Raw genomic sequence first — 24,427 nt, 5'->3', positions numbered from 1 at the left:
TTTGGTATTTATTAACAGTTATTAACTGTTTATTAACAGTCCCCAATTCTTCTCTATCCCTGAGAAAGAAATCCTGGACACTGGCCTGCTAGGTGCAACTATCAGTGACAGTTCATAGCAGTGGACAGTTTTACCTACATTAATGCAGTTGATTATGTGTTTCATATTGGGTTGGACTGCTTTGTGTCTGCAGTTCTTACACTATACGTTACACATTGTCTTCAAACAGTTTAGTTGGGGCTGGTTCTTTTTGTTTGAGGTCTAGCAGGAATTTGTGCAGCCGCAATGTTCCTGCATACTTCAATGCAGTATTCAACCTCTAGGTTTTTATGCTTCATTTCATTCCACATCCAACTCCCCCACATAAAAGAATATGTTCCAGTGGTCAATTTGTTTTCAGTCCAGTCTGAATTTGTATATTCAATAAGCTCTCGATCTATAAGGATTGCCTTTCCTCCTAGCTTAAGAAAGTGAAGATTCTTGAAATGAAATATTTCAAAAGGAACCTTTTACTATGTAGAAGTGAAAACAATAAGTTCAAAGCGACATCTGAATCCCCTTAGGCAAGGGAAGTAGAATTAAAGCAGCAGAGAACCCTCCCATTAGTCAGAATGCAGATTTTAGTCAATACAAAAGGGTGAAGGTGGTTCCTTTACCAGCTGCCCTGAGAACCGGATAAGCATACATTCCCATGACTATCTTCCATTAGACATTAAAGTGAACTGGGCCACATGGCCATCATAAACATTCTCCAAAAGGTGAGGGGATCTCAAGGGGCTTTGGTGCCAGGAAACTAGTTGTAAAATATCAGTTGTCACAGGCACTGCTAATAAATCGACTCCAAGGCCCCCCTCCTCCCAAATGAATGGCAGTATCACTTTTAGGGATCTGACATGTTGCCTTCCTTAGAAAAAGGAGAGATCCACCTGTGAAAAGATAAAAACAAAAATCCCATCATAATATTTTAACAAGGTTTGTTAGGGTATTGGGAGTACTTTTTTCAATAAAGTAGGGGGCCTAACATGGTATTTAGCGACCCATTCATTTTGGGATGAGGGTAGATGCTTCCAAGCAACTAAGTATTGTGTTTTCCTCCTGTGGATTCTAGAGTCAAGCATTTCCTTGATTTCAAAGTGTTGTTCACCTTCTATCATGATGGGAACAGGTGGTGTAAGTGCAGATGGTCTGAGTGATGAGATTACTTCTTGTTTGAGTAAACTAATATGGAATACTGGGTGGACTTGCCTGAGTGTCTTTGGAAGGAGTAGTTCTACTGTTACTGGATTGATGACCCTAGTGATAGGGAAAGGTCCAATGAAATTTGGCCCTAATTTCTTTAATGGCTGTAGTGACTTCAGAAATTTTGTAGGTAAGTATACCCTATCTCCAACATGGAAAGGTTTGGGTTCCATTCTTTTCTTCTCAGCTTGAATTTTAAAAGCCTCTCTAGTTTCCTGTAAAGCTAATCTGACTACTGGCCATATGTTTTGTAAAGTGTCCATCCACTCCTTAATTGTGGGGATAGTGGGTTCAGGCATGGGGCTGAAATCCTGGCCTGTTGCTACTCTAAAAGGGGTAAAACCAGTACTTGAGTGTACAGTGTTATTGAATGCTACTTCTGCAAAAGGTAAAAGTTTAGTCCAGTTATCCTGTTGAAAATTAATAAAACATCTTAGATATTGTTCTAGTATCGAGTTAGTCTGTTCACAAATTCCATTAGTCTGGACATGGTACAAAGAGCTCAACCCCTGGGCAGTGGCAAGTAAGGTTTAAAATGCCCTTCAAAATTTTGAGGTGAATTGGACCCCTCTGTCAGAGATGATTCTCTGCAGGGCTCCATGAAGATGATAAATATGTTTCAGGAATAATTTCGCTAGGCTTTTGGCAGTTGGGATCATTTGGCAAGGTATAAAATGTCCCTGTTTTGAAAACTGGTCTGTTACGACCCAAATGACAGTATTTCCCGTACTTTCTGGCAGTTCTACAATAAAGTCCATAGCAATCTCTCCATGGTGCTGAAGAGTTCTGGGGTTTTCCCTTGATGTCTTTTAGCTGCCGCACAAATAGGGCAGCTAACTACATAGCTCTCTATGTCCTTTTTTAATGATGGCCACCAAAATTGTCTTTTAATTAGGTGTAAAGTTTTGGCTAGCTGGAACATAAACTTCCTTCCCACCCAAGCTAAATTATCTTTCATCAGGCAGCTGGATTTGTGGCTCAAAAACCATTCATTGGTGGCCAAAGCTTATTTAAAAGTTTGGGTGGTGTCATTGTCCATCAATATTTCTTGTTTTGCCTGGGATCTGGAGATTACTTTAGCAACTAGCTGATTGTTTTGTACTATGGGTTTAATTACGTCTGGCTTCATTCTATTGTATTGCAGTTTTCTGGATAGTGCATCTGCCAGAAAGTCCCCTCCCCCAGGAGATATCTGAGCATAAATTTAAACCATTTAAAATACTGGCCGACCGTACTTGTTTTGGGGAGAATTTCCTTGGGGTCTTTAAGACTTCTAAATCTTTTTATTGAATTTTTTTTAAAAAAAAAGTTTTACAAATATATGCCTCGCCTCCCCCCCCAACACCCCCCAACCTCCCAGAGCAAATACAGGGTATAAACATTAACATTCATATTCTAAAATAAGCTAACAGACTTTAGCATCATCCCTCACTTGTACTTTAACTCCCCTTTTGTAAAGCTAACTTTAAGCAAATTGTATCCTTCTTTGCTCATTCACTCATAAGCTATCTGGAATTTCTTAGTCCCATATTTATTCTGAATATAGTCAATCCATCTTCTCCATTCCAGCTCATATTTCTCATCTGAATGGTCCTTACTATATGCTAATATTTTAGCCATCTCTGCTAAGTTTGTTACTTTTAGTGTCCATTCTTGAATAGTAGGTAATTCTTCCTTCTTCCAGTACTGCACCACCAATAGTCTTGCTGCCATTGTAAGGTTCTAAATCATATTAATCTCTATAACTGTACAGTCTGTAATTATACCTAACAGGAATAACTGAGGAGTAAACTTTATCCTCTTTTTAAGAATATTTTGCATAATCCACCATATTTTTATCCAAAATGCTTTAACCTTTTTACAAGTCCACCATATATGATAATACGTAGCATCAACACAATCACATCTCCAGCATTTAATTTGTAAATTTGGATACATGCAAGCCAATTTTTTAGGATCTAAGTGCCATCTATAAAACATCTTGTAGAAGTTCTCTCTCAGGTTTTGGGCTTGCATAAATTTTACGTTCCTTACCCATATCTTTTCCCATGTATCCATCATTATTGGTTCTTCAAAATTTTGTGCCCACTTTATCATATAGTCTTTAACTAATTCTGTTTCAGAATCTATTTCTATCAATATATTATATAACCTTTTTATATGCATTGGGATTTGATCCCTAATTTGTTTTATTAGATTGTTTTCATTCTGCATGCCAATTTTCTGGTCTTTTTTCCATCTGGCCTGTAACTGTTGCTTTCCCAACTTTTAACTGTTTAATTACCTGGAGGATTTCCTCCGAAGAGGTCTATTCACAGTCGAAGTGTAGAATAGTAATGCTACAGCAATCTTATATAGCATATTATTACCAACTACTAGCGGTATTTTGAAGGATTAATTTTATTATTGAACAATTATAGTGCTCTCAGCCAATCCAAAATGTTAATAAACCTCACACCTAAATATTTAAGAAAGTAAAAGTGAGGTTAGGCTTTCTTAGGAGAATATCTATATGTGCACAATAATTGGGCAACTATTAGTGTGCAGAATTATTATGCAACTAATTAAAAATTTCCCATCTCACTCATTTATTTTCATCTGTTAAAGTGAGAATAATAAGCAAACAACTAAAAATTTACAAATAAATATTTCTGACATTTCAAAAAAAAAAAAAAAATCAGCGACCAATATATCCACATTTATTTTCAATAACGGTCCTAAGCCGTCCATTCATGGAGTCCGTCAGTTTCTTGATCTGTTGATGATCAACTTTTTGTGCAGCAGCAACGACAGCCTCCCAGACACAGTTCAGAGAGGTGTACTGTTTTCCTTCACCATGAATCTTCTGTTTAAGAAGGCCCCACAAGTTCTCAGTAGGGTTTAGATCAGGTAAGGAAGGGACCATGTTATTATTTTTTCATGTTTAATGCCTTTACTGGCTAGCCACGCTCTGGAGTACTTTGATGCATGTTGGAGCATTGTCCAGCATAAAAATCATGGTGTTCTTGAAAGATGCAAAAGATGCAAAGAGCCGAGGTGGCGCAGTGGTTAGGGTGCAGTACTGCAGGCCACTTCAGCTGACTGTTATCTGCAGTTCAGCGGTTCTAATCTCACCGGCTCAAGGTTGACTCAGCCTTCCATCCTTCCGAGGTGGGTGAAATGAGGACCCGGATTGTTGTTGGGGGCAATATGCTGTCTCTGTAAACCGCTTAGAGAGGGCTGAAAGCCCTATGAAGCGGTATATAAGTCTAACTGCTATTGCTGCTATTGCTATTGCTATTTTTCCTGTACCACTGCTTGAAGAAAGTGTCTTCTAAAAAGTGGCAGTAGGTTTGGGAGTTGATTTTGAGTCCATCTTCAACCCAAAAAGATTCAACTAGCTCATTTTTCTTAAGATTAGCCCATACCAGTACCCAGGGGTGGGATTCAGCCAGTTCAGACCTGTTCGGGAGAACCAATAGCTCTGACAATCAGCTGAGAGTGAACCGGTGCGCTCCAATGATCAGGTGGGCTTGCCCACCCCTGCGCTTGACTTACCTATATCCTCTCAGCTGATTCGTGTGGCAGAGTGGATTGCCGCACCTCAGCTGTGTTATTCCTCAGAAGTACGGTGGAAGGTAAGATTTGTTAAAACTGCATACACGCACAGAGTGTGCTTCAGGTGCGTGCATGAAGCACACGATCACCAAACCGGTTGTTAAGATGGAATGGGAGACTTCCGGTCTGGCGTCACGCCGGAACGAGTTGCTGACAGATCCTCTGCTCGGTTCGCCTGGTCTTTGCATGAGCGTGGCCATAATAGGCAAGGTCCCTTCGAGGTGCGAGGACCCGTGGAGAGGGGAAGCATCTGTGCAGTGGAGGGTGAAAGGCGATCTCCCCCCACGAAGCAAGAGGCTCCCTCAGAGTTCGTGCAAAAGAGGTCGGCTGATTAATGGCTGACCAGAAGACGTGACTGCCAGCCACTAATTAGGAAGGGAGAGACAGCAGCAGGGGACGTAGCGGATCGAATGACGGTAATCACAAGATCTGATTTAAAAGCCTAAATCTAAAAGATAAATAACTTAACTGCAACAAGTACAGATACGTGTGTGGGCGCATTTATCTGAAGCAGCTAGTAAAGACAAACAGGAAAATTTTGAGAGAGTTGATTGACGGAGTGGATAGAGGAAGACCGAGACTTTGGACTATTTAAATTTGAGGATTAACGGAGGACGAGACGGAGGAGAGAAAGACAGTCAACTGGATTTGCCTTCCAGGGAAAAAGGGAAAAAGCTTAATCACAAGGGTTTGAACCAACTTTAAATCACTAAGTACGCGGTGTCATATTACAGCCAGAGACAGCAGAAGGATAACATTACACTGACAACAGGAAGAGATTGATGGGTGAGTTCTAAATACTTCCTGGCCTCTCCTGCACCCTGTCGTATCACGCTGAAACGTTTCTCTTCCTGACTAATAGACATCTCCCAGATACTATAGAATTAACTGAGCCTATATTACACAGCCCTGCCCCAGTTTAATTACCTTGTATGTACCCCGGGCTCTGTATAATTACTCAAACAGCATTCAGAAGGTACTAGACTTACAGCTTAAAGGGGAAGAGCTGAATCAAAGCAAATGGCAACAAAAACAGTAACTTTAATTAAAGGGAGTAAAAAGCAAACTCCCCTATCTACCCCGGTGAGGGAAAAGTCCCCTGAGGGCAGGCAAACGGGAGATAAGGCAGCCCCAACTCTACAAGACCAGGTGGTAACAATGGACTCCCTACAAGAGACAATATTGAAGATGGGTGAAAGTGTCACCAAAGGCCTGGAGGGAGTAAAAAATGAAATGCATGAAGTAAGAAACAATATGGGAAAGATTGAGGAACGTATAGGAGTAATACAAACAGCGCTGCTGAAAAATGAGCAGGAAATTCAAAATGTTAAGGGGAGAACGGAAATAGCGGAAAAAAGGATAGACAAAGTAGAGGACAATCTGGAATCTATAAACTCAAGCCTGGAGGAGGCCATCCTCCAGCTAGAATTAGAGCGATCAGCATATTATTTAAGACTACAAAACGTGGAGGAAGCAAAAGATGAAAACCTCCGGGAGCTGATTGGAGAAATCCTGGGATTAGTCCTCGGCAGGCCGAAAAAAGAGGTTATTAACGAACTGGACGAAGCCTATAGAGTCAATACAGGCTTCGCGAGACGCCACCGGCTTCCGAGGGAGATCCATGTGAGGGTGTTGAGAAGGCAGCTGAGAGAGGACATTCTAAGTACAATAAGAGGGGACTCTCTAACATACAAGGGTAAAGAAATTCTCATCTTAAAACAGACTCCACGGAGAGTCAGAGAGAAGAGAAGGAAATACAACTTCCTCTCCACACGTTTAAACAGAGACAGAATCCAGTTCAGATGGCTCCTTCCAGAAGGAATGTTAATAACATGGAGGGAAAAGAAATACCGGATAGATACCTTGGCGAAAGCTCAAGAATTCCAGGAACTTTTACTAGCAGACGATGAGAGGTTTAATAAAGAAGGACTTTTAAGACAGGAGGACACTATAATTGAAACTCAACCAGAGGGGCGGGGGGCGGGAGAGGCCAGAGAGCGAGAGAGATATGGCAGAGAAGATTCGAAAGCAAGGTCACCCATCGAGACAAGATCTAAAGGCGCCCTCAAAGCGAATAATGTGTAATGGAATTGAAGAATGGGAAACGAATGTACTATAGCAAATGTAAATGGTCTTAACATAACTTCCAAAAGAAAATGTGTACTGTTGGATCTAGTGAAACAAAAGTTAGATGTAATCTGTCTTCAGGAAACCCACATTAAAGAAAAGTACAATAACCTGTTGGTCTGTCCAAAACTAGGTAAAACATTCTGCTCGTCAGCACAAACCAGAAAAAGAGGAATTGTGATGTATATAAAAGAATGGTTGAACCCCAAATTAATACACGCAGACAAAGACGGTAGGGTATTAATGGTGGAGATAATGAATGGTGGGAAAAATTTTTTACTAGTTGGAATTTATGCCCCAAACCAAAAACAAGAGAGATTTTATGTTAATCTATATAAGAGGATAAATGAAATAGAGTGGCAAAATATATGTATTCTAGGGGATTTCAATGCTATAGCAGACGGTAAGATGGACTATAAGAGTACACACAAGAAAAGTACAAGAAGGAAGCTACCGTCTGCCTATGTAAATATGGTGAAGGAATTAGATCTTTATGATGTCTGGCGAACAATGAATGACAAGATGCAACAGTACACGTTTTACTCCCATCCACATAATTCATGGTCCCATATCGACATGGTTTGGTCAAACTCGGAACTACTTATGGACACTGTAAATATTGAAATAACAACGAACAAGTGGGCCGACCATCACCCAGTCTTATGGCAATGGAAAAGGAAGGCAAGGATAAAAGCTAGGTGGACATTAAACCAGAACATACTACAAGAGAAACAATTTGTACAACAAATAGAAAAGGAATTGGGCTACTTCTTTAAAGAAAACTGTAAAGAGCAGACCTCAATACAAAATGTTTGGGACACGATGAAGGCAGTTGTGAGGGGAACATCAATAGCCTATATAATAAGAAGAAACAAAGTATACAGGGGAAAACTTAATACACTGAACAAAGAATTAAGAGAGACGGAACTGCTGACCCAGAAAGAGCCAGAAAACAGTAGACACAGGGAAAAAGGAGAGTTAATTAAACACCAAATAAATTTGATCTCTCAAGAGGAAATAGCACAAAACATTAAGAGAATGAAGCAGAATTATTTTGAACATGCAAATAAAACTGGGAGATGGTTGGCCCACAAAATAAGAAAGGAGAAGGTCAAAAGAATTATTAAACAATTGTGTGACGAGGAGGGGAATTTGAAACAAGAAATAGGAGAAAAGAAAAAGATAGTACAGAACTATTATAGGAAACTATATAAACAAGACGAAATTAATGAACAAGACATTAGAAAATACCTTATAAAGCAGAAACTTCCAGTCTTGTCGGAGGAGATGAGAGAGATGCTCGATAAAGAAATTACACAAGAAGAACTGAAAAAGGCCATTCAAAAACAAAAAAACAATAAAACACCTGGGCCGGATGGGCTTCCGTCGGAAATATATAAAAAACTTCAAAATACCATGGAAGACAAATTATTAGAACTATGTAATGAGGCACTACAAAATGGTAGGGTCCCAAAATCATGGGGGGAAACTTACATCACCCTAATACCAAAGGAAGAGGCGGACAGTAGCAAGGTCCAAAATTATAGACCCATATCCCTGTTAAATGCAGATTACAAAATTTTTGTATCAATATTGGCGGAAAGACTAAAAATAATATTAAATCAAAGTATCCATTCGGATCAAAACGGCTTTCTCCCAAAAAGACATATTAGAAACAATACAAGAATAATAATTGATACCCTGGAATTCTATCAAACAAGATCCGAGAAACAACTCGCATTAATTTTTGTCGACGCCCAGAAAGCCTTTGATAACCTAGATTGGAACTTTCTAATCACTCAACTAAAAATGATGAAATTTGGCGACATATTCATTAAGATTATAGAATCTATATATTCACGGCAATCTGCAAATATCATAGTCAACGGGGAACTAACGGAGAGGATACAAATTGGAAAGGGTGTTAGACAAGGGTGCCCGCTCTCCCCACTACTATTTATTATGTCACTAGAGGTTCTTTTAAATCGGATAAGGTCAAATCAGGAAATTAGGGGCTTGACCATAAAAAAAGAACAATATAAAGTGCAGGCCTTCGCGGATGACATGGTCTTTATCGTGGAAGACCCCTTACTTTCAGGACCAAATTTGATGAAGGACATTGAGAACTTTGGGTGTGTGGCCGGTTTAAAATAAACAAGGAAAAACCAAAATGATTATAAATTTTTTTCCCAAAAACCAGATTGGAGAACTAGAGAAAACAATGGAATTAAAGGTAACTCAAAAAATTAAGTATTTAGGGATCTGGCTGTCTGCGAAATGCTCTTCCATAAAAGAAGACAACTATGATAAGTTGTTACAGAATACCCAAAAGGACTTAAAAACCTGGTCAAAACTACAACTCTCACTGATGGGAAGAGTCGCAGTAATTAAAATGAATGTTTTGCCAAAAATCCTCTACCTATTTCAAACGGCACCGGTCAAGTTAGGGGAAAAATTTTATAATGATTTGGACAAAATGATTCGAAACTTTATATGGAATGGTAAAAAGCCCAGAATAAAATATATGCACCTGCAGGATAAAAGAACTCAAGGGGGAATGGGCTTACCGGAATGGAAAACATATCATCAAGCAGCAACAACTATGTGGATAAAAGAATGGGTAATGTTAGCTAATAAAAGAATCTTAACAATAGAGGGCCACGACCTGCAATACGGGTGGCACAACTACTTATGGTGCGAGGGAAATAAAATCCACAATTATTTTAGTAGACACCATTTAAGGGGGGTATTAATTAAGGACTGGCTGGAAATTAGAAGGAAATACTACACGCAACTACCTAAATGGATATCTCCGACGGAAGCCCTGATATACCCGAATTTGATAAATCTGGATAAAATTGTTACCTACCAACAGTTGCTAGACGACCAAAACAAACTAAACCCCAGGGAAAATTTGGCTGATAAGGGAATAAACATCGATTGGTGGCCATATCTTCAAATTCAAAACAAACACAAATTCGATCTAGCACAACCCGGCTTCCAGAACAAGAACCAGGAATTAGATAAAATTTTAATTGGACCAGATGAGAAACTAATTTCAAAAATATACAACTGCTTACTGATTTGAAAAACGGAAGCAGAAAGAGTAAAAGAAGTCATGGTAACCTGGGCCCAAAACATCGGCCACACAATAGACCTAGATGACTGGGAAAGAGTCTGGGAATGGAACCTAAATTGACAAAATCGACGGCCTATAAAGAAAATATATATAAAATGTTCTACCGCTGGCATCTTCCACCGACAAGACTGGCGAAAATTTCTTCAAAAGTTTCGGCTATATGCTGGAAATGTAAAACAGTGCTGGGCACGTACTACCATATGTGGTGGACGTGTCCGGTTGCCAAAGCATATTGGAAGCAAATACTAGGATGGCTGAATGGAATCTTGTCAATTAAACTATGTCTTAAGCCAGAAACTTTCTTATTAGGGATAATAGATCAAAAAATATGCAAATCTAACCAATACCTCCTAGTCCATATTCTGACAGCGTCAAGGATTGTTTACGCACAGTGCTGGAAGAGTGAAAATGCCCCCACCAACACTATGGTGATGAATAAAATTTTAGAACTAGCAGAAATGAACAGATTGACGATGCGAATTAACAACAAAGAAGATACAGACTTTTATACAGTCTGGGAGAAGCTGTACAAATGGCTTGATGAGTCAGTGAAGACTTAGACACAAAAAGAGATAGCTGACTAACCTAATACGATTAAACCAATAACTCAAATGAACAATATACAACAACTGAGAGATAAGCGAAAGGAGAAATGTATTAGGGGTGAGAACCCACCGTCGAGCAATTTTGTTAGACTACAATGTTGGGAAAACTTAAAAAAGCTGATAGGAAATCCGCTATAACTACCTGCATGGAATTAGCGATTAAACTTCATTTTAGATGAGGCGAGAGGATTTATAATCCTTGCCTCTTTAAGCAAGGAAAGGGAAAGAGAACCAGATTGTCCTCAGCAGAGGAAAATATGTAAATGTAACAAAGGTTAGAGGGGAGGGAAGGAGGACAGTAGGGAAGTCAGGATGGAGAGGAGAAAGGAGAGGAACAGGAAAGGCAGAAGAAGGGAGGAAGGATAAAGAGGAGGAAGAGAAAGAAGAGAAGGGAAAGAAGGTGGGAAGAAAGAAGGAGAGAAGAAAGAGAAGAAACTGGGGGAGGAAGGAGGGAGGGAAGAGGAGAGGGTAGTAAAGAGGGAAAGAGGGAGGGAAAGAAAGAGAGAAGGAGAGTTGAAAGGAAGGAAGGAAGGAGGGAGGAAAGGAGGGAGATTAAGAGAAAAGAAAGGAGGAGGGAAAGAGGAAGGGAAGGAGGGAAGGTATGTGAGAAGGAGGGGGGATCGAGGGAGGGAAAGGAGGGGGAAGGAAAGGAGGAAAGGAGAAAAGAAAGGAGGGAAGGCAGGGGAGAAGGAAGTAAGGGGGGGAGGGAAGAAAAGGGTATGGAAAAGAAGAAATGAGGGAAGAGAAGAGGGAGGGAAGGAATAAGATACCTAACCTTTGATGTTTATATGATTTGATAGTATGGGAATATCTTGAAATGTAGTTGTATTGTTTTTTACAAGTTATGGATGTTGTATTTTCGTTTTACCAATAAAATCTTATTTATAAAAAAAATAAAAATAAATAAAAATAAAAAAAATAAATAAAAAAACGGTTGTTAAATTGGCAGGATCCCACCACTGCCAGTACCCCACCTCCACCTTGCTAGCATCTGAGTCAAAGTGGAGCTCAGTGCTCGTTACTGATCCAGCCATCGGCCCATCCATCTGGTCCATCTCATCTGTCCATAAAACCTTTGAAAAATCTGTCTTCAGATATTTCTTGGCCCAGCCTTATAGTTTAAACTTATGTGTCTTGTTCAGTGGTGGTCAGATTTCAGCTTTCCTTACCTTGGCCATGTCTCTGAGCATTGAACACCTTGTACGTCTGGGCACTCCAGGTAGGTTGCATTCAGAAATATGACAGCACTGGAGGATAATGGGTTCCTGGTAACTTTATGTTTGATTCTTTTCAAATCTTTGGCAGTTTAAAGTGCTTCCTTTTTTCTCAACACATTTCTTGCAACCGTGTTGACTATTTGTAACAAAACATTTGATGGTTCTCTGATAACAGCCCAATATCTTAGCAATTTAAAGAGTGCTATATCCCCCTGAAAGACTTTTTACAATTTTTGACTTTTCAGAATCAATTAAATCTCTTTTTAGCCCATTTTGCCTGAGGAAAAGAAGCTGTCTAATAATTACGCACACCTTGATATAGGGCAAGGTTCAGCAACCTGCGACTCTAGACCCACATGCGGCTCTTTGGGCCTCTCCTACGGCTCCCTGTTGGATGATCCCACCACTAGGTGCCCCCCCCCCGATGTTCTTAAATTAATTCCAGAGGTTGACACTTGGCACATGGAACAAAAATGGAAAATCCTGAGACTATAAAATAAAAAGCCCAAGAATAATTCATGTAATTGGGAAGTGGGGGGGGGGGGATCCAAAGGACTCAAAAAACAAACAATGAATTTCAGGAGAAAATAGCATTTTTAGTTGTATTTTAAACTCCCTGGATATTTTAATCTATTAGCTATATCTTATATAGAACAGAAATTCAGAGTGCCATCTACTGGAGAAAAAAAGTGCTACAAAGTTTAGCAGAATTAGTAAGCAGAATATATACTAAGACTAAAACAGATAAATTAAGAGCTGGAAGATTTGACCTTAGCTACAAAGAAGAAGATAATTTGGACATAGTGAGAAAATTTAAGGAGTGCTTGTGTTTCTCTCTCTCTCTCTTTTTTGCTCTCTTTGAAGAAAACTAATTGTTAACTGGATTTGTCTAATTTTGGAATTGGATTATTATTAGACTACATTAATATAGCAGAGCACCTACCTTTGAAGAGAATAGAATAATTAAAGAAAAGAAGAAAAAGAAGGAAATTAAATAGACTTTAAATTTGGACTAATTGTAAAGAGAGATAATTGGGGAGGCTTTAAAAGATTTTCAGATTGTTCTAAAATGGAGTTTCAGATATTTGGAAAAATACTTTTGATGTTAAAAGAAGTATGTGAATCTTTGATCGGTAAAAAAAAAAGCAGAAAATTTGTTTAAACATACAGAAAAGAAAACAGAGGAAGAATTTGAAAGGGGGAATGTAAATGAAATACAAGAAGCTAAAAAACTAGAAGAGGAAGAAGTAAAAAATAAAAATCAACTAGACAATGCCACAGAAACCTACACAAAAGTAGAAAGAATAGAGAGAAAAAGGGGGAAACTCTCCTCAAAAAAGAAAAGGAGGCAGCTAAAAGACAAAAAGGGAAATATTTTGCAGAGTCAAATGAAAGTTTTGGCATGGGAAGTGCAAAAAATAAAACAAAAAGGGATAAAAGTGACACAGAAGAGAAAATCCAACACATATAATAATAAAGAAAAGAGAAATAAGACTTCAAGAGAGCGGGATAAAAGGCAGATCAAGAAATCATTAAAAATGGGATCCTTAAAAGAGTAAGAGATGATGTATAAGGAAGAAAATGTTAATAGAAGAGAGGTATAATTATAGGTATAGATATATAAAGAGTTAGATCAGTAGACAGGAATGTGAAAGTAGATACCGTATTTTTCAGAGTATGAGATGCACTTTTTTCCCTCAAAAAAGAGGCTGAAAATCTGGGTGCATCCTATACACTGAATACAGCATTTTTTGCCTCCAGAAACCCCACCCCTTCACCAAAATGGCTGTGCATAGCCTTATGTAGGCTTTCAGAGAGCTCCTGGAGGCTGGGGAGGGCAGAAATGAGCAAAAACAGTCTGTTTTTTGCTCAAGTATACCCACCCCAGCCCCCAGGAGCACTCTATAAGCTTCCTAAAGGCTATCCATGCCCCCTCCTTTTTTTTTTTTTAACAAAAAACAGGCCTGTTTTTACGAAAAACGGGCCATTTTTTGCTTGTTTTTGCCCCATGCCCCCAAGAGCACTCTGTAAGCCCCCTAAAGGCTATTCATGACTTTTTTTGTGAAAAGAACAGGTCTGATTCCTGATTTTGTTTATTTATAACATTACACACTCAAATAAGATATGGCTTAAGATAAATATATTAGTAAATAAATATGAGAACAAAAAAAATAGTTGCTAAAAAGAGGCAAGGAAGGGGTAGATAGAGAACCCCTTCTGTGATATCGATCAGCTCTTAGCCTCCCCACTTGCTTTAGAGCAAAGGGCCTTGGTTGGAGGCAATGGGCATAAAACGCAGCAGCTCCAGACCCATTTAGTTTTTTTTCAGTCCCAAATCTTTTTTTAAATCTTACTTTGGGTTGAAATAATAAGATCAGCTTTCAAGGAAAGAGTTGGAGAGCGGGTATGTTTTTGTGATGAAGTGGCTTTGACAGAGAAGACACGATAATTTTCAGGGAAGGAAGGGAATAGAAGAGAAGATAGGTGAAATCAGGAGGAGAGAAGGAAGGAAGGAAGGAAAAATCAGAGGAAATGGGAAGGAAGGAAGGTGAAATCAGGGGGGAAGGGAATAAATATCAGAGGAGGGAGGGAGGAAGGATGGAAGGTGAAATCATGAGAGGGAAAGGAAGGGAAGGAAGGTGAAATAAGAGGAGGGAGGGAGGGAGGGAGGAAGGGAGGGAGGGAGGAAAGGAGGAAGGTGGTATTCAGCAGGCTCTGAGCAGTTCTGGAGAACCAGTAGCAGAAATTTTGAGTAGTTTGGAGAACTGGTAAATATCACCTCTGACTGGCCCACCCCAATCTATTCTCTGCCTCCTGAGTCCCAGCTGATCGGGAGGAAATGGGAATTATGCAGTAACCTTTCTCTGGAGTGGGGAGGAAATGGAAATTTTACAGTATCCTTACCCTGCCATGCCCAAGCATGCCCACCAAGATACATCATGGCCACCAAGCCACGTCCACAGAACTGGTAGTACATTTTTTTGAATCCCACCACTGATGTATTTCAATGTATGTTCTGAAATCTTAGTGCAAGCCAGTCTATTCTTAGAGATCAGTTACTTTGTCTATCTTAAGGCACATTCCCTTAGCAGAACACTAGAGCAGTGTTTCTCAACCTTGGCAACTTGAAGATGTCCGGACTTCAACTCCCAGAATTCCCCAGCCAGCTGGCTGGGGAATTCTGGGAGTTGAAGTCCGGACATCTTCAAGTTGCCAAGGTTGAGAAACACTGCACTAGAGGGTCTCAGTAGCAAGAAAATTACTTTCGCCTTTTAGCTGTGGAGTGTTAGATTCAGTTCCAAAAGATTGTGCACAGATGCAGCAGTTGTCAATTATTTGTTAAATGTTGTGCTGTTTCCAGGTTCATACATCATGAGACACTAACTGGTGCTGCATTCCTGGTCTCTCTATTTATGAAATGCATAGTAGAGAGTTGATTTCCAGACAAACTAAAATGCAATTTATAAAACAACAAATGTACTTAAATGGATGGAAACCACATTCCAAATATAAAATATATATATTATTTTATGGGGAAAAAATCATGTAAATGCTGAAAAATTATCTTTTTCTATAAATGCCTCTGGGGCCTAGGAAGAATCTTACTTTCAGAGTTTCTTTTCCTCCTCCTTGGGCAAAGCATACAATTGGAATCTTTCCACCATAATTAGAATCTGAAAAACAAGTATATGACACATAAACAAATGGTTTTAGCTATAAATTTTATTATAAATATACTATAACTTTTCCTTATTTTAATTAATTTAATTAAGAAAATCACATGAAATCAGCATAGCACACAAGCCAACTAAAGCCCTTCAAACATCCTAAGCAGATCAAAAGACTCAACAACTCAGAAGAAAAAACAGGAGTCAACTACAACATACGTTGCAATGACTGTAACAACCATTAAGTAGAACAAACAGGCAAAAGACTGGCAGAATGCAACCATGAACACCAACTAGCAGTCAGAAGACATAATGAAAATTCTTTAATTTATAGACAGATTTAACCATTAATTGGGAAAATGTGACCATCCTAGACCAAGCCAAGTCCAAAAACACCAGGGAATTTCTAGAAGCCTGGCACTCTGACAAATCAGCCATCAATAGACACATAGATATTAACAACAGTATAGACAATGCAAAAGAGGCTATCACCCAGCCCAAAAAGGCATTAGCACCTCTCCACCAGCAATCAGCACCCATATCAGCATAGATTTAAGGTTAACATCAGACCAACAATCAAATAAACAATACACCAATCAAGAAACTGCCAAAGAACCCAATCAAAGCCACCCCCACCAACGCTGACAGGCAAGCCACCAGAATATAAAGCGAACAGCAGACTGCGCTCCTTACCAGCAGTGATGATGTTACCTAGTTTGGGAAATGAATAGTCTACAAGAAACAAGCAAGCTCAGAGAGCACTAAGGACTCCTCTGACATCTTTTTAAAAACCTCCAGTGATGGAGAACCCTGAACTTCTGGAGGCATGCTGTTCCACTAACTAATTGTACTTACTGTCAGGAAGTTTCTCCTTAGTTCTCAGTTGGACCTCTCCTTGATCAGTTTTCATCCATTATTTCTTTTACTGCCTGCAAGTGCTTTTAGGAATATGTTGATCCTCTTTTCTCTGTGATAACACCTCAAATATTGGAGGACTGGACTTCCAGTTGATGTTGTGGTGAGAACAGACTGGAAATTAGCGGAGTTCTGAAGAGTTCCACAAAATCCAGCCAGTAACCACTGCCGGCAGACCTTCTGGCCATAGCCGTCTTGTAGGGATGGTGAAGAAAAAGGAGAGGTGTTTCGTGGACAGCGAAAAATTGGAAATTTCCTTGCTAGGCCAGAAGCAGCTCTCCCAATCGGCAGTTGGGGCGGTGGCCATTTTTTTGTGGTTGCCTCGAAGCTGGGACAACCGGACTTAAGAACTGAGCTGGATCGGTGTTTGGATGGAGTGCTGGAATTGGGTGAGATAATAGCCAACTCTCACTTAAAGATTTTTTAATGTTTTTAAATTAGAGCTTTAAAAGGAATTCTGGAGATTAGAACAGCGGCTATTTGGCACTTGGGAAAAAAATCTGAGACTATAAAATAAAAAGCCCAAGAAGAATTCTTTTTGTTTCTTTGGGAAACTGGGGAAAGCCAAAACATCTTTAAAAATGATTTTTTGGAGAAAATAGCATTTTTATATGTATTTTAAACTCCCTGGATATTTTGACAATGAGCTGTATTTGTTAGAAACAGAAATGTAGAGTGCCATCTACTGGTGGAAAAAATACTACAATATTTAAAGCTCAGCAGACTTGCTATAAGATTTAAATATACAAAACAAGAGAAGTAACAGTGGGGAGACTTAACCTTGGCTATATTGAAGATAATTTGGACATTGTGAGAACTTTTAAGGAGTGCTTGTGTTTTCTATTTGGGTTTTTTTTCTTTGCTCTCTTTGAAGAAAGCTAATTTTTAATTGGATTTGCCTATTTCTGGAGTTGGATTACTATTGGATTATACTCAGTAGAACACCCCACTTTTGAAGAGAAGAGGAATAACTGAAGAAAAGATGAAAAACAAGGAAATTACATAGACTTTAAATTTGGACTAATTGCGAAGAGATATAATTGGGCAGGTTTTAAAAACTTTCTAAATTGTTATAAAATTGAGTTTCAAATATATGAAGAATTATTTTTATTGCTAAAAATGTGTGTGAATCTTCGATAGGCAATAAAGGAAGTTTGTTTAAACACACAGAAAAGAAAATAGAAGAGGAATTTGAAGGGGGGAATCTAAATGAGATACAAGAAGTTAAAGGTATAGAAGAGGAAGAAGTAAAAAACAAGAATCAATTAGACAATAACATATAACTTCATGGTAAGATAGAAAGAGTAGAGAGGAAAGGGGGAAAACCATCCCCCCAAAAGGAGTTAAAAGACAAAAAGGGAAATATTCTGCAGCGACAAGAGGAAGTTCTGGTGAGGGGGTGGGTGCAAATAATACAATAAAAAGAGATAAAAGGGATATAAGAGAAAGTACAACACATATAAAAATAAAAAAATAGAAATAAGACTTCAAGAGAACGGCATAAAAGGCAGATCAAAAAGTCATTAAAATGGGATCCTTAAAAGATCAAGAGTTGATGGACAATGAGGAAAATGTTAACAGAAGAAGGCATAATAGGATAAATATTAGTAAATATATACAATAAGATAGACCAGTACATGGGAGTGTGAAAGTAGACAATTTAATAATGTTATTAATTTTGAATGTAATTTAAAATGTTAATGATTGGGAAAGAACTTGTTCAATATTTTCAGGGAAGAAGAAATAGGGTAAACAACTGGAGAAACTGTAAAAAAGATGAAATGTAGGTCATAAATTATGTTAATTATGTGTAAATGATAAAGAACTATGTAAAGAGAATAATACTGTTGAAGTTGGAACAGCAAACTACGGTGAAAAATGATTAATTTGTAAAAATGAATTAATAGTTATTAGTTGAAGACAATAAAATGATGTATAGCAATGATATGTAAGCTCAAATGAATTAACCGAAGAAGATAAAGGATAGTATAAAAGAGATGAATATTGATACAAGTGGGAAGAATAGAATATATTGAAACTATGATTATGAATTTGATGTATAAGATGTGACCTGGTCAACCCTCTGTCCATAAAGTATGTATGATGGAAAAAAGAAAATTGCAATAAAACCTGTTCAAAAAAAATATTGAAAGGATGCTTTCATGTCACCTCTAGTCCTTCTCTTCATTAGACTAGACCAGTGATGGCGAACCTTTTTCTCCTTGGGTGCCAAAACGATGCGCGTGCGCACTATCAAGCTCACTCGCATGCCCACCCCATTATTTAATGCACCTGCATGCCGTGCCCCCTGCGCATGCACTTATGACCCCCCCTCTGCCCCGCACATGGCTTTCGTGGAGCCTGTGGAGGGCAAAAACGGCCTCCCCCACAGGCCCTCTGGAGGCCAGAAACGGCCCATTTTCTGACTTCCATTGAGCCCGGTCGATTCGGTTTTTGCCCTCCCAAGGCTCCAGAGGCTTTCTTAGGAGCCTGCGGATGGCCAACACGCAAACTGGAATTTTGGGAACGGACTTCCGGGTTGCCCATTTGGCCATTTCCCTGAAGCCTCCAGAGGGCGAAAATTAGCCCAAAGCACAAACTCAAAGTCCCGATCTTATCAGCTCCTTGGATAATTGCCAGCTGGGAGCTGCCAGCCACAAAGCTGCAAATTAAACTCTCTCAAACAGTCTCTGAGGCATGAATCACGATAAACCGATCTCCCTCAATCTTCCACAACACTATTCCTCTGTTGATGCAGTCTAAAACTGCACTGTTTTTTTTCTGGCAGCTGCAGTACACAGTTGTTTCATATTTAAGTGGTTTAAGTGGTTGTCCACTAGAACTCCTAGATCCCTCTCACAGTTACTGTTGAGCCGGGTACCCCCTAGTCTATACCTATGCATTTTTCTTGCCTAGCTGTCAAACCTTGCTTTTCTCACAACTGAATTGCATTTTATTGGATAGGCCCATTATATGTCCACAGCATTTCCCTGGTCCATTAATTTAGTCACTTTGTCAAAGAATGCAGTAAGGTTTGTGTGGCATGATCTGTTTTTTCAAACCTATGTTGATTTCTAGTAATAGCTTTGCTTCTTTCTATATTTTCACAGATTATCTTTTCCAGGATCTTCCCAGGTATTGATGTCAGGCTGATTGGTCTATATTTCCTGGATCCATTCTCCTCCCCCCCCTTTTTTTTGAAGATGGGAATCAAATCAGTTCTTTTCCAGTGGTAGTTCCCTGGTGCTCCAGGATCTTTGAAAGATATAATTCAAAAGTTCCAAGATCACATCCGCCAGCAACCAGCTCCTGGGATGTAATCCATCTGGTCTTGATGATTTGAATCCATCTAGAGTGGATAGATGTTCTATCATTTTGTTGCCTATTTTGATTTGTATTCCTAATCTGTACCTTCAAGAAGCAAGCCAAACATGCTACTCAGTGCCACTACAGGCTAACAGCAGACCCCTCCCCAAGGTACTTGAACCTGAAAATTATCCTACAGGATTATCTTCACATCAGAGCAGCATGGAAAAGACCAGATAAACCAGAGACTCCTAAAAGGTGATTAGATTAACAGAGTTGGAAGGGACCTTGTACGTCATCTAGTCCAACTCCCCACCCAAGTAGGAGACCCATCACCATTTCTGACAAATGTCCAATCTCTTCTTGAAAGCCTCCAGTAATAAAGCTCCCACACCTTACAAAGGCAAGCTGTTCCATTGGTTGATGGTTCTCACTATCAGAAAATTTCTCCTTATTTCTAGGTTGAATCTCCCCTTGATTAATTTCCATCCATTATGCCTCGTCTGGCCTTCAGGTACCTTGGAAAATAGCTTGACCCCTTCCTCTCTGTGACAGCCCCTCAAATATTGGAACACTGCTATCATGTCTCCCCTGGCCCTTGTCTTTACTACACTAACCATGCTCAGTTCCCTAATAATCTTGGTTGTTCTTCTCTGCACTCTTTCTAGAGTCTCAACATCTTTTTTCTACTGTGGTGACCAACACTGGATGCAATATTTTTTTTAAAAAAGTATTTATTAGGTAAACATTAAAAACGTCGGACATAGTGTGACGTTTCTGGCATAGTCATTTCCATGGAATTTTTTGATCTTACAACAATAACAGTTTGTATCCATTACATAGGTATGCATGGTCAGTCAAATTATCTATGCATTAAGCCCTTTCATGATATAGTTACTATATACATATCCAATTCCTACCTTTCATACAATATTAACACTATGTTTTCCAATTTTTAACTTATCTTAACTTAATTTAACTTAGTTAACTGACTGGGTTTTTATAATCACATTTTTGGAGTTTCCCAAGCTTTCTGAGTTTACTTATTATTTATTTATAAAATTTATTGGCTGCCCATCTTATCATAAGATAACTCTGGGTGGCTTACAGTCATAAAAATATATCTAAACATATACATTAAAAAAATTAAAAATGAAACATTAAAATCAAAGGACATGAAGGGAAGGCGGGGTGGGGGAGGTGGGATCTGTTTTTATTCAACCACCTCCACTGTGCTGTTCTCCCATTGGGGCCCAAAATGTCTTTAGGCCCTTGCAAAAGGATAGGATAGGGCTAATCTTACATTGGGAGGAAGATGTTCCAGACTCCAGAGGACATGAGCAACAGCAGAGAAGGCCTCCCAAAACTGCCTGTGCCATTGCACTCTGCACGAGCTGTAGCTTCTGAATGTTTGAGGGTAGCCCCATGTCTACATGCATTACAATAGTCCAACTATGAGATGGCTAGGGACTGAATAACTGAGCGCAGGAAATCCTGATCTTGGAAAGGCCGCAATTGGCATGCAACACAAAGTTGTGCAAAGACTCTCGTAGCCATGATTGCCAATTGCTCCTCGAGCAGGGATCACAACTCCAGGAGAACCCCCAAGTTGTGGATCGGATCTTTTTGGGGCAGTGCCACCCCATCCAGAGTCAAAGTTGACTAATTCCAAGATCCCAGAGCGTCATGTACTGCAAACCATTCAGTCTTATCAGGGTGCAGTTGAAGTTGGTTGACCCCCCATCCAGGCCTCCACAGTACCACAAGACCACAGCAGGTACCACAAGACCACAGCATCGCTTGGCTCACCAAGAGTGGAAATATAGAATTTAGTGTCATCAGTATACTGTAGATCCCTCAACCTGTAGTGACGAGTAATCTCACCTAGCAGTTTCATATAGATGTTGAAAAAGAGTGGAGAAAATACTGAGCCCTGCGGCACATCACAAAAAAGCAGCTGAGGCTGGACTGCTCACTCCCTATCAACAGCTCTTTTCCCATTAAAGGTTTCCATCCATGTAATCCTTCCCAAACTCACTCTAAGTTTGTTGAAATCAGTTCTCTTAAAGTCTAAGACACTAGTTTGACATAGTTATATTGCTTGTGCCTGCATTGTTGAATTCCAATATCACAGTCACTCCCCAAAGTTCCTGCAACTTCAACCCCTTCTATCATTTCATCTTTTTTAGTAAGAATTAAATCCAGTATAGCTGACCTTCTAGTTCCCTGCTCTACCTTTTGGGAGACATTGTCTGCTTTGTTATGAAACTATTTCATAATCTTGGTATATTATTTCTTAATTTATATTATCTAAATGTTTTAATGATTCTAATTCTGAAAAGCTGAACCATTGGAATGGCAGTTTCAGGACACCAAGCCAGGTATTACCTGAAACTGATCAAATATAGGCACCATCAGAATAGCTGGAACAGTTATGTGATGCAATTTGGCCTCCAAGTCCTTACTCAGGGAATAGAATGAAGAGTAAAAACACTGAATGAGACGCCTTGCCAAGCAAGGAAGTAATTGTCTTCATTAAAGATAGCTGTCAAGCCAGTTTCCCTCAGCAACCAAGAAAGAAACCACTTAACTCCATTTTGCAGAATTAAGAGTACTTTTACTGGTTATGAAAAGATAGCAGCTAAGCAAAGCAAGATCTGAGGCAAAAGCGCGCGAAATCATACATATCAATATGTGACCAACCCTCTCCCCCCAGTAACCTTCATCCCACTGTCCAATCTGCAAATCCCTTAGGTGTCATGTGAGTTTTCTTCAAGGAGCATCATCAGGTTGGTATGCAGGACGGTTGGCCTTGACCAACACCAAGCACTAGTCTCCAGCATGTGCAGTAGACGATGAGAACAAAACTCCCTTTTTACAATCTCTCCTGTACTAAAACTTCCCCTCCCAAATACCAAGCCCCCCTCCCCATTTCAATGTCAGCTGAAAGCAAATAGCAAAGCAGAGGCTGACATCAGCTGGCTGCACCTGATTTTAAGAGGCAGCCTGGTCCTGCTTTTCTGTTGTAAACAATCCTATTGATCTCCTATTCTGGCAGTCCTTCTTGCATATTCTGCTCCTGTAGGAAACTCTGGCCTGGCTGATAAACCTGGCCTGGCTGAGCTTCAGACTGGATTTTGAGTTCTCTTTCAAGTGTTACTAGTGAAAGTGAAATTACTCAGGCAAGTTTTCATTCCTAGACATTGTTTGGGAATTTGTCTATCTACTTAGCCCTGATTAAATTGCTATAATCACCTAGCAACTGAGCATGTGTTGAATGTCAAACCTGAAACAGGATCCTTTAAACATGGTCTGTTACATTAGTTCTTGTCTGATGGTTTTACTTTTCCTATTTGTGTACATAAATTATTCAACCACCTTTATTTCACTCCCCTTTAACCCATATAATATTGTTACTGATTTGAACCCACATTTGCTTCTTGACTGTAATAAAGAATTTGATAGATTTTATTTTAAAGGTTTTAGAGTTTGTCCTTGAGCATTTTTAATTTATATTATTTTTAATTTTGGTTTTACTTGTTTCCCATTCCAGCTTCTGTATATATAAATGGGCAAGCACAGTGTGGTCAGAAGATAGGGCACTGATTTGTTAAAACACAAATCAGTCTCAAATCCAACAAGAGCTTTCAAATCCAACAAGGTTAACAAGATTAGAGTTGTAAAAAGCATTTTTATAAAAAGATGGAAAATGAAAATTAATAAGGAATTGTGTGGTGTTTTACTTGCTAGCCTGCAGTAATGGCATGAAATAACTCTTGATTTAACTATGCTACTATGAAATCCTCAAAGTGAGTTCCCCTGTCATGAGAATCTCTAAGTGGCAGTGGGATGGTGGCTCTTTTGCTTCAGTTAGATTGGGGCTTATAGCCATGCTCAGGGTTTCCTTGCTCATACAGCTTCCTCTCCAGATCCCTCCTATTTCTTTGTGCTGTATAAACCCAAGTACTACAAAAATAATCTCAATGTCAGTAATCTCCAAGTGGCCTCAATGACTCAGAAAGAGTACTAATGTCCATGTGATTGCAAGGAAGATAATTCCTTCCATTTTCCAACATTCAGTCAAAAATAAAGAAGCTTCTTGCATGAAAAGCGAAACATCTTCAAGGAAAAACAAAGAAAGTTCAGTTACCACTTGAAAAAGCACCTGTGAGTTAGTAAACATTTCACATCTAAATATGATCCCAAGTATGTGAATAGAATAGAGCTGGAAGGGACCTTCGAGGTCTTCTAGTCCAGCCCCCTGCTCAAGCAGGAGAACCTATACCATTTCAGACAAATGACTGTCTAATCTCTTCTTAAAAACCTCCAGTGATGGAATGCCCACTATTTCTGAAGGCAAGCTGTTCCACTGGTTAATTGCCCTCACGGTTAGGAAGTTTCTCCTTAATTCCAGATTGCTTCTCTCTTTGATTAATTTCCAACCATTGTTTCTTGTCCTGCCTTCTGGTGCTTTGGAGACTAATTTGACCCCCTCTTCTTTGTGGCAGCCCCTCAAATACTGGAATACTGCTATCATATCACCCCTAATTCTTCTTTTCTTTAGACTAACCAAACCCAAAACTTGCAGCCATTCTTCATATGGTTTACTCTTCA

The 24,427-nt window shown here is 39.3% G+C and overlaps 1 protein-coding gene across 1 annotated transcript in view; it reads right to left on the bottom strand.

Annotated features, from left to right (window-relative positions):
* TRPM8 (transient receptor potential cation channel subfamily M member 8) overlaps window positions 1-24,427 on the bottom strand; it is a 175,729-nt gene that overhangs the window by 123,209 nt on the left and 28,093 nt on the right. The window contains exon 8 of the mRNA XM_032213076.1: window positions 15,531-15,598. Within this exon, the coding sequence (XP_032068967.1) occupies window positions 15,531-15,598 (68 nt within the window). The remainder of the gene's footprint in view (window positions 1-15,530; window positions 15,599-24,427) is intronic.

Source organism: Thamnophis elegans, chromosome 3, assembly GCF_009769535.1.
Source record: "Thamnophis elegans isolate rThaEle1 chromosome 3, rThaEle1.pri, whole genome shotgun sequence".
Lineage (NCBI taxonomy): Eukaryota > Metazoa > Chordata > Lepidosauria > Squamata > Colubridae > Thamnophis > Thamnophis elegans.
This window is presented reverse-complemented; position numbering and strand designations above follow the sequence as displayed.